General features: G+C 39.3%; 1 protein-coding gene across 1 annotated transcript in view; it reads left to right on the forward strand.

Moving 5' to 3' along the window:
- Positions 1-14,035, forward strand: part of FREM2 (FRAS1 related extracellular matrix 2) — a 180,171-nt gene that overhangs the window by 64,437 nt on the left and 101,699 nt on the right. Inside the window, 1 exon segment of the mRNA XM_050766107.1 lies at positions 13,213-13,359. Coding sequence (XP_050622064.1) covers positions 13,213-13,359 — 147 coding nt within the window.

The following is a 14,035-nucleotide window of genomic DNA, read 5'->3' on the forward strand; positions in this document are numbered from 1 at the left end:
AATACCACCTGCATCGTATATTAACCAAGTGCAGCAAAAGGTAGTTTATCTTGGCCTAGGAGAAAAATTTTGTCACACTGATCCTCATTTTCTTCCTAAGTTGAAAGAGAGGGAAGGAAATGGGTAGGGCCTAACTTTAACCTGTACATAGTATGCGTTTGGATTTTGGCTAAATAGTGGCTTAGGACCAAAACTCCTCCAAAAAATTTATTCATCATTTATTTTTACTAATCAAAATAATGGACTCTTTGAGTACCTCTGATATGGTTTGGCTTTGTGTCCCCACCCAAACCTCATCTTGTAGCTCCCATAATTCCCACGTGTTGTTGGGGGGACCAGGTGGGAGGTACCTGAATCTTGAGGACGGGTCTTTCCCATGCTGTTCCTGTGACAGCGAATGGATCTCACGAGGATGGTTTTAAAAACGGGAGTGAGACTTACCTATGAGTGAGATTCATGTGTTATGTGTTTTTCTGTGCCTAGCTTATTTTACTTAACATAATGACTTCCAGTACCAACCATATTGCTGCAAATGGCAAGAGTTCATTCTTTTTTATGGCTGAATGATACTCTACTATGTATATAGAACACGTTTTCTTTATCCTTTCATCCATAGATGAACACTTAAATTGATTCCCTATCTTGGCTATTGTGAATATTGCTGCAATAGACTTGGGAGTGCAAATATCTCTTCAATACACTGATTTCCTTTCTTTTGGGTATATACCTACCAGTGGGATAATTGGGGTCATATGGTAGTTCTGTTTTTAGCCACGCTGTTTTCTTTTTCTTTTTTTTTTTTTTTTTTTTTTTGAGATGAAGTCTCCCGTCACCTAGGCTGGAGTGCAGTGGCGCAATCTCAGCTCACTGCAACCTCCACCTCGGAGATTCAAGCTGTTCTCCTGCCTCAGCCTCCCAAGTAGCTGGTATTACAGGCACCCACAACCACACCTGACTGATTTTTGTACTCTTCAGTAGAGATGGGATTTTGCCATATTGGCCAGACCGATCTTGAACTCCTGACTCTTAGGCGATCTGCCCGCCTTGAGCCTCCCAAAGCCATCCTGTTTTCTGTACTTTACATTTCCACTAACAATTCTACCACAGTTTTGTTTTGTTTTGTTTTGTTTTTCATCCATGGATAGGCACTGAGGTTGATTCCATGTCTTGGCCATTGTGAATAACGCTGCTGTGAACATGGGAATGTAGATACTCCTTCAATATCCTGATTTCATATTCTTTGAATATATACTCAGAAGTGGGATTGCTGGATCATATGACAGTTCTATCTTTTTTTTTTTTTTCAGGAACTTCTGTATTGTTTTTCATAATGGCTGTACCGATTTACATTCCCATCAACAGTGTACAGGAATTCTCTTTACTCCACATCTTTGCCAACACTTGCTGTCTCCAAATCAGTATTTCTGAAAGCATGGTGCGAATTATGTCTCTCTATGCCCCGAGTTTCCTTTGTGAGCAGCCTGATTTTCCAGCTTATCTCCTCCTCCCCTTTTCCTTTCACAAACCCTGCAGAGCTCAACTCTTATTCCTGCCCACACACATGCTGCCCTGTCCTTCCCTGAATCAATTTTCTTGCAGTTCCTTCCTGTGGGAGGGGCCCATCCTCCATCCACCAACCCTTGCGCCAACCCTTTAATTGGGTCTTTCCAACCCAGTGTGCTCCCCTCCCTCCTCTGAGCTGCAGGAGATTTCTGTTTAGCTTTTCACCTTACATGTTGTATTTAATGTATGTATAGCATTTGGTTTACCCTCCTTACTAGAGTCTACATTTCACAGAAAGGACTATATGTGAACCAACTTTATACTTCCTAACATATGTGCTTTTCATGGAAATCGTTCCAAAATATCAATTAAATAAAACTGTACATTGTCTAACTTTTATTTTCTAACAAGGACTGGAGCTCTAAGACCACAACAACTTGTTTTTCTACTTGCTTTGTGTGTATGTGTGTATGTGTGTGTGTTTTCTTTTATGCAGCCAAATATACAAAATGAACAGCTTTTGTATTAATCTGAGATAGTGAAATTAATGAGAAGGGCTGCTTTTGTAGCTCTGGCACAGTTCTAAAGGGATCAGAGCAATCACCAAGGGGTTCAACTAATTAAATAATACTACACCAAAGCTAAGCACCAAAGTTAGCTTTGCAAAACTAATCTGAAATAAATGAAAAGAAAATGTGAAAAACAAATGTATGACATTGATGCTATTTTACTCCATCCTCTCTTTGTCTCTGTCTCTGTCTGTCTCCCCCACACTGTCACTTCCCACCCTGCTTTCTCTTTCCCTCCTTCTCTCCTTCCTTTTTGACAGAGATCAGTGACACATCTCGTTTAGCTTCTCACAGGAGCAGTATCTAAGTAACCAGGTATAATGCAATATACCTCTTTTTAAGTCTAGTAGTTTAAAACTTCCAAATCTTGATTTTGCTGCTGAAAACAAATAGAACTAAGAACATGTTCCTAACTTAGATTTTAAAAGCAATAATAACAAATTAAACTAAAATTATCTTCAGGAAGTTCCTATTTCTAATTTTCAATCTAATTTTCTGGGATTCTGAGTTACGATTCACTCACAGTATTTTAATTCATAGAATGGCTTTTCTTCTCCCACCCCATTCCAATCTCTTCATACTAACCATCAGATTTAAATTTTGGTCATAATGGAAAGAAGTCAGATTAAAAAAAAGTTTTCTTATTAACTGTCAGACGAAGGTACTTGTATTTTCCCTTTATATATTTTTGTCTCCTAATGTGGATATACCACATTTTCAAAAGATAATCCAAGATACAGTTCAGACTGTAATGCATGTTAATTGTAATGACAGTGTCTGTGTATGGTACTGTTATACAAATAGGAATTAGAAAACAGCCTCACTTCACAGAGAATTAACTAAATGGTGCTAAACCAGTTACTCAAAAAGGTGGAGAAGTGTAGAGAACCACTGCTTTCCTTTAGCTCAGTCTCCTTTGGGGTGGGGGGAGAAGTCTGGCGCCACAAAAGGAATTATGCTCTGGTTTGAACAGAGACCTGAAGGCTATTAAGTTTATTTTAAGAATGTGTTGCCAGAGATCTAATAAATTTATTTGTAGCTGCAGGCAGTGCATGCATGAAATCTTGCTGCACCAGGTGTTTTGTTTTGTATTTTTTTCTCTTCCCCAGAGGAAGAAGAGGGTGTGGATCTTCTTGACGAACTTAACTCTTAGTAAAGCGGTAATTTTTTCTGTAACAGTATAGTATTTAAAACATTTTTTTAACTTCTATACAAGTGAAAAATAATTTAAAAAATTGTCTCTGGGCTGCTTTAAAGAAAATAAAGTAAGTCCTCCCAAATTATATATACACATATAATTTTATTTAATTTTAAACACATTTTAAAATAATCTTATGCTTAAGAACCGTATTTGAGATTACAGCCTGTTAAATGGAAAGATCACTAAACCAGGAGTGAAATCTCTGGGGATTCAAAATGCTTTGTAATCTTATTCACATCCCAACCTTTCTGAATCTTGGTAAAATGGAGCAGTGAGAAAAGATGGAATCCAGCATTCATTCTGCTCTAAAATGCTTGGCATCTGTTTGTATTATTCACCCACATAATAATTTCTTGAGTTAGTTTGTGTTCTTATTTAAAATACAGTGTTATACTTGCATGTTCAGGAAAAAATAATTCTCAGCCACTCACATCACAGTGTTAAAATGACAAAATTAGCTTGTAATTTAGACCCCAAATGATAATCTAATAACCTGAATGTTGTAAATGAGAATTCATCTTGCAATTATGCATGTGCTTTGTCCTTTGTCCTCTGTAGATATACACCTGAATTCCTTATCCTAAGCATGCCTATCAGTACAGACATTCATTCCACTAAGTGTAAGCTTCTAATTAAGAAAGCAGTGTTACTTAATTAAATCAGGTTTGATGAAGGAAATACGCTTAAACCCTAGGTAAGGGGATGTAAATTCATGTTTCGTCCTTCCTTTTCCTCCCTTTCCATTGCAGGGGATGAAAATAAACACATCGTTTTTATTTTATTTTATTTTATTATTTTATTTTTGAATGGAGCTGGGGGAGGGGGGCTGTGCTTAGAGAAATGCAGAGGATCCCTGCAGGCTCAGGCTTGCAGATTCCCATTCCAACCTGGCTGTGGCCTGATGAGGCACATTATTCAGCCTAGAAGGAGGATTTTCCTTCTGACTTCCCTGGATTTTGACTTTGGCTCCAAATTCATTCATCAAACCAGAGGGTCTTAAATCCTAGCTTGTGTTAATTTTTTATAAATCCGTCTCAAATATTTGTTAACCAACTTTCATACCCTTTGCTTCATCATGTAATACGCATCATTTGAGGGCCTCACTATTCACTAGAATCAGAGCTGATAGTAGAGGGAAACTTACTCGGATGACAGTTTTGCTTCTTTCCAGTAGCACTAATTTATAAATTAAGTTAAGCAAATTAGAATTAAGCTAGAGTAGCCTGCAAATAGGATAGTCACCTAAAGGTCGTCATCTGAAGACTCAGAGGAAGTATAGGAAGAATATTAGCAGGCTGCACTTGAATGCTACATCTACCACATACTACACCCCTGGGAACGTAAAGTGGCTAGTTTAATCTGACACTGATTTACCTCATGCATAGAATGTGGAAATACCTAAGTTGCAGGGTTGCTGTGAGATGCATTGAGATAATGTGCATATTATCAAAATCACCCTGACCATGGTCCTCAATCTGTCCAGCTCTCCTCTGCAGGCATTTTCAGAGTCCCCAAGGCTGAGCTGAATTCAGCCAGCTTATACCTACACTTGAGTTCCACTTGTTTTTGGTGAGTGTTATGGTTTCTCTTTTGTGTGTTTTGATTGTTCAATGCCTATATTATGCCAGTTCTGATTGGCCAAAGCCCATGCCACTGGTTGGCCAAGATGATGATGATGATGATGATGATGATGATGATTTGAGATGGAGCCTCACTCTGTCACCCAGGCTGGAATGCAGTGGTACGATCTCAGCTCACTGCAACCTCCGCCTCCCGGGTTCAAGTGATTCTGCCTCAGCCTCCTGAGTAGCTGGGGTTACAGGCACGCGCCATCACACCCGCTAACTTTTGTATTTTTAGTAGAGATGGGGTTTCACCATGTTGGTCAGGCTGCTCTTGAACTCCTGACATTGTGATCCCCCCACCTTGGCCCCCCAAAGTGCTGGGATTACAGGCATAAGCTGCCACCACGTCCGTCCAGTCAAGATTATTTTTAATATCACTTCTGCCCCAAGGATAGGTGTTCTCCATAGTAAGCTCATTTGCTCAACATCTGCACAGCAACATCTGCACAGCTCTACTAGTAATCCTATCACAGCTATGCCCAGCTCCTCCATAGGAGGAACCCTCCCTGTGGCCCCAGGAACCCCCAGGGGTGGACCACATAGCTGTGTGGTGATCTTTTCTGTTATTCTCTATTGAAGGAAAAGGGTATCCAAAAGTGTGCTGCTTGGCCCCTAGTGTGAAAAAAGAGACTAATTAAGCATCTCTTTAGATTTCCACAGCTGCTTTCTTTCCCTGGAATCCAAAAATACATCCAGGAGCCTGGGCAAGAATTAGAGATGAGAAAACTTACACTACATTTTGAATCCCTACACTCAGATGATTAAACTTTTGTATAGAGTCCATTGTTTTGCCTGACATCCATTTTCATTACCAGGAGTTCTCTCTCCACAGGCTCCTTTATAGCCCGAGAAAATCAGCTGATACCCACCTGGGGTGGGTATATATGTAACCATATCATGTCCTCAGGAAATAAAATTACACATAGTAATGTGGATTGTGATACTATTGGCTTGTAAGGTGAACATTGATATATTTGTCAGCATCCATCTCCACCTCCATATAGTCTGGCCATTTCTTATCTGTCTACAGAAGAATATTGAGTAGAGTATGAAATAATCCATACTTGATCTCAATTCAGTGTAGTTTGTGTGACAGTTTCTAAGATATCATAGCTCCATTTGTTCTTTTGTGTTTGTACATACCTATCCTAAAAATGGCCCCAAAGATCACTACAAGCCGTGTGTGTCCAATGGAAACCAACGTGTGTCGTGGTGCTGTGCCTGTTTCCCTCCACCTCCTGGGTCTTTGTCATGCCACTCCTCTTTTTTTTTTTCTTTTCTTTTTTTTTTTTTTTTTTTTTTTTTTGAGATGGTGTCTCGCTCTGTTGCCCAATCTGGATTGCAGTGGCGTGATCTTGGCTCACTGCAACCTCCACCTCCCAAGTTCAAGCAATTCTCTTGTCTCAACCTCCTGATTAGCTGGGATTACACCTGCCACCAAACCCAGCTAACTTTTGTATTTTTAGTAGAGACAGGGTTTCACCATGCTGTTCAGGCTCTCAAACTCCCGACCTCAGGTGATCTGCCTTCCTAGGCCTCCCAAAGTGCTGGGGTTAAAAGTGCCAGCCACCACACCTGGCCCCATTCCTCTTTCTCTACATTTCTCTACCAAATCTCCGTATTTCTTTGTGGATCTGACCCCTGTGCTGTGCTGCCTCATTTTCAGAATGTGTTAGGCAATGGAAATGGTGAGGAGGGAGTGTTCAGAATGAAGGGAGAAAACGATATAACAATTATCATAAGCAGCAATTCTTGAATACCTTACTATTGGACTAATCAATACTGAAATTATCAAGTAGTCTAAAGCTTGTCATCCCTCAGTGCCTGAGTCAGCTCTGGATGATCCAGGGCGGGCTGCAGATGTATCTTGACCTCGCCTTCTTTGTCTCTAATATCCAATCTCTTAAATAGGAGGAGAAGGAAATAAATATTGAGTAAATGCCCTGAGTGCCTACCACATTGAATTCTTTGAAGTTCCTTTTTTTTTCCACCGGATTTCTTATCTCTCTTCTTATACCTAATCTTCCAGGAACGCCTTCCCCTCCATCTCTCTAAATGTCTAAATACCACCCTGTACTTAAGCCCCCATTTAAACACTATCTCTTCCATGAATTTGTCTTTGATCCCCACGGGCTACAGTAATCCCTCACTCTTGTGAACTCCCACAGCTCATTATCAGTGCCTCTCACAGCATTTGCCAGGCTCTAGTTTGTGCACATTATCTAGGTGCCCGTGCCATCTCCTGCAGTTGAATGCCAGCCCCTGGGGGCAGGGTAAGAGCCAAGTCGGCTTCAGCTGTGCACCAGGTGCTTTTCAGCAGAGTGAAGTCAGTCTGACTTTAGGGGCCAGAGAACAGGATTCCACAAGCTCAAGGATATTCCCCTATGGAAGATTCTAAGGCAATGCAAAGTTCAAGAGAAGATCATCCTATCACAGAAATGGCAATGAAATTAATCCCTTATTTTAACTTTGATTTTAGATTTGCACCATCATTACTAGCATTGATTCGGATGGTAGCTGCGTGGTTGCTAATCACTGTCCTTACTGTCTAAGAGAACAAGACTTCTTAAAAATCTGCTTAAAAATCAAATTATCTGCCCAGTGCACCTATAGTCCCAACTACTCAGGGGCCTGAGGTAGGAGGATCACTTGAGCCCAGGAGTTTGAGGGTGCAGAGAGCTGTGACAGTGTCACTGCCCCCGAGCCTGGTCAGCAGAATGAGACCATGTCTCTAAAACAATAACGAAAATCAAATGATCTGATTTCCCCAGTAAAGTAGGTAATAGTATTATTATCTTAACCTTTTCTCATATAAATATCTATATCTATTGCTGATTTAAAGGACTACATCCAGCTTTTAAAAATTTCTATATAGTTGATTTTCAGTTCAGCTTTGAAGCTGAGCTTTATTCTGGGCAAATGAGATTTTACCAAGCTAGAAATTACCAACAATATTTTCTATTTGTAACGATTCTCCAAGAAGAAATTTGTTGTCAAAGCTAAATGGACATGTCCCCTTTATCAAATACAAGTCAAAATTGTGGCACTAGTTTCATATTATTGAAGATGAAATGCTTTGTCTTTAGAGAGATCAGGCAGCCCTGAGCTTTTAGGGAGGGCTAATTGGAGTTTGATATTCTTTGTTATTCTAAAAAAAGAAAAACTACTGAGTTAGAATTGAAGAAAATGAAGAAGTCTGAAGACCAGCTGGATAAGTTCAAAAGAGGTCTTTTCATCAACACCTTAATGGCTTTGGTGTCAGGATTTGAAGACAGGGCATTTGGGAGTGTGGTTATCAGCTGTCAGGCACCTGTTGTGTGGATTTATGACATGAGTCATGGACTTTAATTTTTTTCAAATGAGGTGCTGAGACTAGCTCCTTGTGCATCATAAATGACAGAATCTATTTTAGAAAGGCAACGAATTTTAAGTAAAAATGTGTCAGTTTTCAACATTATTTAACTTCATCTATAATTTCACATTCAGTAAGCTGTAGCTTTTAAGTATCAACGTTTATTATTTCCATTAATTGAGGTTTTAGAGGAGTTTACGTGATAGGTAACAAATTAGTCAATAAAGTATCTTTCTATTCTTTCAATAAAATACAGAGTTCAATTATACAAGGTCACAGTTTTAGTAAAGGGAGTTACAATAAGTTACAGCCTGGTTCCTCGAATCTCTATATCCCTCCTGCATAAGAAGTGAGTACCTAAGCTTTTATGAATTCTGAAACCAAATCTGATTCACATGTGTAAGGTTCAGAAGAGTTACGTAGTATTTCATTCCATTCAGGGTTAAGCTTTATAGACTTCATATTTTCTAGTTAAATATCTATTTATATGCTCTGGTTTAAAATTCCAGTTTTAGTGGGAATTCCAAATTTTCTATAATAGTTACTTTGGACCATCTCCCTTTCTTACAAATCAAAGCTTCTTTATATTTTTTCTGCATTGTATTTTGAAATAAAATCTCAAGGTGGTGGTTGTACATATGAAATACTAGCAAACTGTTCAGCTATGTGTCATTCAAAACCTCTGATTAACCAGCAACCTGGCACCTTCGTCCTTTCAGAACATAGGTACAACCCTGGAAATAATTTTTACAGATGTTTAAGTAGAGACGAAATTAGGTATCTCTAAAACCATCCACAAAGGGCATGGAAGGGTTAAATATCCCATTAGTCATCAGTAATCCCTGAAAGTGTCATTTAGAGAAACACAAATTCCAATAATTCACATTTATGTATCACTTAAAGTCTTTCAAGAAGTATGCAACATTTTAGAAAGGGTATCATTAAACCGATTACTGTTTTTTGAATAAAAAGATTCAATAATGAAAGAGATATGTTACATTTACATAGAAAATTTATATTGCTCAATAAATGAAGGACCACAGAACTTTCAACCCAGACATTAGAGTTTCTAATTGATGCAATAGGCATTTTTCTAACAATAAGTAAAATGAGCTCCCTGACCTCCTGGATCACGTGTTGCAGTGGGAGAACACAGAAAATGACCAAAAAAAAAAAAAAAAAGAGTAAATATATATAGGATATAAGATTTTGGAAAGTACTGTAGAGAAAAATTCATCAGAATAAAGGGGTAGAGAGTGCTGGAGTTTGCATTAGGCTTGCTGTTTTATAAAAACTGAAGAGAGAAGCCCTCAGTGACTCGATACTCTTAAAATGTGCCATATTTAGAAGAGAATGACATTTTCTGGAATATCTCAGGAAAGGGTAGAATCAAATCTTAAAATTAGCTAAGAATTGTTAAAATGTAGAGGAAGAAGGATTCCCAGGAAGAGTAGGAAAACGGAGGATGTCCTGAGCAGAAGACATAGCACATACAAAAACAGCCACCTTTGTCCAGAAAAGAGTGAGAGGTTGGATGTGAGATGCTGGATATTTCTCTTTAGGGGGAAGTGATGGGATGTGAAGACACGGGTGTTAGAATGGACAAGAAAAGGCTTGGGAGAGCATGACAAGAAGTTTGGAATGAAACCTAGGCTTGCTGGGACCGCAATTGAAAGTGGACAGGAGTGTGGCATAAAGGTGTTTTCATCTAATAATTTGTTTTGAAATCAGAGCTGGTTTATGTACTAATTTAGTCAATTGCATACTATTCTATCTTTTCTATTACTTTCTAGATGATGTTCCAAGTAATGGAACATAAGCACAATAATTCTTAAAAATATTTTTAAAAACAATGAGAACAAGTATTGGCAACAACGAAAGAATGGGTACTCTCAATTCCTGACGTAAATTAGTGCAATTTAGTACAATTAGTAAACTCATACAATTAAATATGAGAGGATACCCACTAAAGTGCACAACTATACAGAGTAATCAATAAGAGAACAGCTGCAGAATCACAAAGAGATGAGAGGGCTGGAGCACAGGAGGGGGATAGAGCAGCGATAAGGAGTGGGAAGTGTCAGCCAAGGAAGAATACCAGTCCTCATGTTAGGCAAGAGGACAGGGATGAGGGAAAGAGTGAGGGTGGCACATCCCAGGAGCTGCAAGAATCTTGGCTTGACCTCCAAATGGGCAGATTAGAGCGCAAGGGGAACAATCAGGGTAGGTCAGGATGAACCTGGAAATCTGCAAAGTCCACTTGGGCCGGTCGCGGTGGCTCAAGCCTGTAATCCCAGCACTTTGGGAGGCTTAGGTGGGCAGATCACGAGGTCAGGAGATCGAGACCATCCTGGCGAACACGGTGAAACTCCGTCTCTACTAAAAAATACAAAAACTAGCCGGGCGAGGTGGCGGCGCCTGTAGTCCCAGCTACTCGGGAGGCTGAGGCAGGAGAATGGCGTGAACCCGGGAGGCGGAGCTTGCAGTGAGCTGAGATCCGGCCACTGCACTCCAGCCTGAGCGACAGAGCGAGACTCTGTCTCAAAAAAAAAAAAAAAAAAAAAAAAAAAAAAAAAGAAAAGTCCACTTGATACGGGCAAAACTGTAGGCAAGACGCGGGGCAAAGGAGAAATGAGCACAGGTGGGTGTCAGGCAGACGAATAGTAGTCCAGCAGTGGGCCTGCAGGGTGGGCTTGGGCATGCGTGGTGTGGCAGGGCAGAGTGAGCTTGCATTTGTTGAATGATACTATTGACCTCAGAGTACTGTGTGTGTATATGGGTTATCTGAGCCAATCGTCGAAGAAATCACAGGTGCTAATTAGCATCACCCTCACTTGACTCTCCAGAAAAGGAAACAGAGAGATCTAGAGAAGTAACTTGGTCAGAGTCAGACTGCAGCTAGAAGTGATGTGGGTGGGCCTTGGACTCCAGTTCTGAGGAGCCTCCTAGCCCATGGCCTCTCCTCTCCGGAACAGCACTCAGGGTGCGGCAGACGTTAGGCGTAGTAATTTTCATCAGGGCAAAATGTGGAATGAGTTTCCTTGTTCAACTGACAAACTTACACAAAATTCCGGCTCTCCAATCTTTTTTTTTTTTTTTTTTTTTTTGAGACAGAGTTTCACTCTTGTTGCCCAGACTAGAGTGCAATAGTGAGATCTCGGTTCACCCAACCTCCGCCTCCCGGGTACAAGGGATTCTCCTGCCTCAGCATCTCAAGCAGCTGGGATTACAGGCATGCACCACCATGCCTGGCTAGTTTCGCATTTTTAGTAGAGACGGGGTTTCTCCATGTTGGTCAGGCTGGTCTCGATCTCCCAACCTCAGGTGATCTACCCACCTCAGCCTCCCAAAGTGCTGGGATTACAGGCGTGAGCCACCATGCCCGGCCCCAATCTCTTTATATTTTATAGTTGATAAATTAACTAAAAATAGGAAAGTCCATAATCCCATCATTTAAAACACCAAGCAGCTACACCTGTGTCATGCCTCATTTTACAAAGCTACGATCACAGCATCACTACGATTTGTTGTGGTGTTTTTAAGTGTTTTTGGTGTTCCAATAATATTTATTGTTTAAGAGTTGAATAACATTTTATTGATTTGATATACTATAAGATGGTTTTTAAGGTTTGGGGTTATTATAGAAAATATTGCAATGAATAGTTCCTTGCAAATACATTTCTGCTTCTTTTAAAGCAAAAATCCCACAGAAGGACCTACAAGATTGAATGATATAACCATCTTTTGCCCCTTGCACACATTGGCACATAGCTGTCCAAAAGGCTTGTGCTAATTTGAAAGTCAAACAACAGTAAACAAGAAAACAATTTCCCTACATAATCTCAGTTGTACAGGGTATTCTCTTTAATCTTTAGTACACGTTACGTTGATAGCTGAAAGTAGCTGCAGTTTTTATTTTTTAAAAGTTCGAGCAAAGATGTACATATTTCCATGTCTTCACTCATTCAACGTTTTCCCTTGTGTAGATTTTTTTTGGCATCTATTAAAGTTTTGAGATTTTCCTCTTTCATTTCCTTTTCTGTAGTGAAGCTCTTTGTGAACTGCAAAGAGAAGAAACTAGAATGAAAATTGTGCCTCTAGCTGTGTTTGTTACTTGGGCTTTTTTTTTTTTTTTTTTCCACAGCCACTTTCAGAAAGACTTAAAAGGCATTACTGATGCCTTTGTTTGTAAACCTCACCTTACTCTGAAATAATTGGTGTAGATCAAAAGAAGTAGAGGGATGCGTGCAGAGTGATCGATCAGCTGATAACTATTTTTCCTTTCATTTAGCCAACATAGTCGCTTTCACATTAGAAAGATCACACACAAGGTTTATTTTCTCCTGATAGGCAGCCAGCTCCATTTTGGTGGGAAGATGGGAGGGGAAAACCTTATCTTCAGAGTGGAATGGCAATCAATGAAAAGCACTGTCTGTTTGCTCTAAGGAATGGAGTGGAATATAGCGGGGAAGGGAGGCGGAGAAGGGATATTTGTTTTTCCTTAGGTGGTTATAATTAAAACCTTCCACCCAATTGCTCCGTGAACCAGAAAAAGGTATTTGTGAAGTGTGTGTTTTTTTAGAACATCACAAAGGAGCCTTGCAGCCCTCTGATTAGAAAACTTGCTCTCCAGCGGCACCTTGTGGGAAGTGAGTTATCCTGCAAGTTGGATGTTTAGTTTTAGGATTAAACTGAATAGCCTCTGGTAGTTGTGCACTTCCTACCCGTTACCTACTTCCCCTCCTAAAACAGCAAGGAATTTGTGAAGAATTATGTCAGCGATAGAATTTATGTGTAACAGTCCCTAGACTGTAAGCTGTATTTCCATGTACATATTCCAGGGTTGTGCATCAAACTAAGTAGCTGTATTGATTGTTAATGTTGCTTCATTAATCTGTGGAATTTTTAAGATCACTCATTCAAGAAAGCACTAATTTATGGCTTTAATTTTTTATTTTCAAGGTGGAAACAAGGTAACCAACCAGCATTTTCGTCTGAATTGGGCATGGATCTCCTTTGAAAAGGAATATTACCTGATCAACGAGGACTCCAAATTTCTAGATGTTGTTCTTAAACGTAGAGGCTACTTGGGAGAAACTTCTTTTATAAGTAAGTTTAATTTTTTGTTTCTGTCTCAAAATGTTATTTTTCTAGCAAACGTTTATAATTCTTCTACAGTGATTAAAATATCAGTTTAGTTCACTGATCTAGTTTTCAAGCTTAAAGATTTAAAAGTTATCTAACTGCTAAAGAAACAAGCAACAGGTTTGTGTCAAGGTACTTATCTCTTCAACCCTTCTATGTACATGTGATCTTTTTCTGATGTAAAAATCAGCAGGAACAATAAGTTATGAAATAAAAATAAACGTCACTGGATCTTAGAATGAGCTTCGGCAAATCTGTAATTTATCCATAAGATAAAAGTCTTCTGAAACATGAGTGTCGTGTCCTCTCTTTGTAACCAGCAGTAAATTGTTAAATACTAATCATTTTCCTCTGCTTTACTTCGTTTAAATAAAACTGAGAGTCAAAAGCAAACGAATGAAACCTTTTTTCAACTCCAAGTTCATATTTGATTTTCATAGAAGCATAAAATAAAGTTGGCAGTATATTGGTACTTTTAAGCAGCAATATGGTTGGCATAAAATATTTAATATGTTGATAAAAATGGCAGCACCTGAAGCAATTATATTGGTTTTGGTACCATATATTTTATAGACATCTAGGCCAATGGAATTTGCATGGGATAAAAAAAGATTTCTCCTGGCTAACACGGTGAAACCCC

Source organism: Macaca thibetana, chromosome 17 (genome assembly GCF_024542745.1).
Source record: "Macaca thibetana thibetana isolate TM-01 chromosome 17, ASM2454274v1, whole genome shotgun sequence".
Taxonomy (NCBI): Eukaryota; Metazoa; Chordata; class Mammalia; order Primates; family Cercopithecidae; genus Macaca; species Macaca thibetana.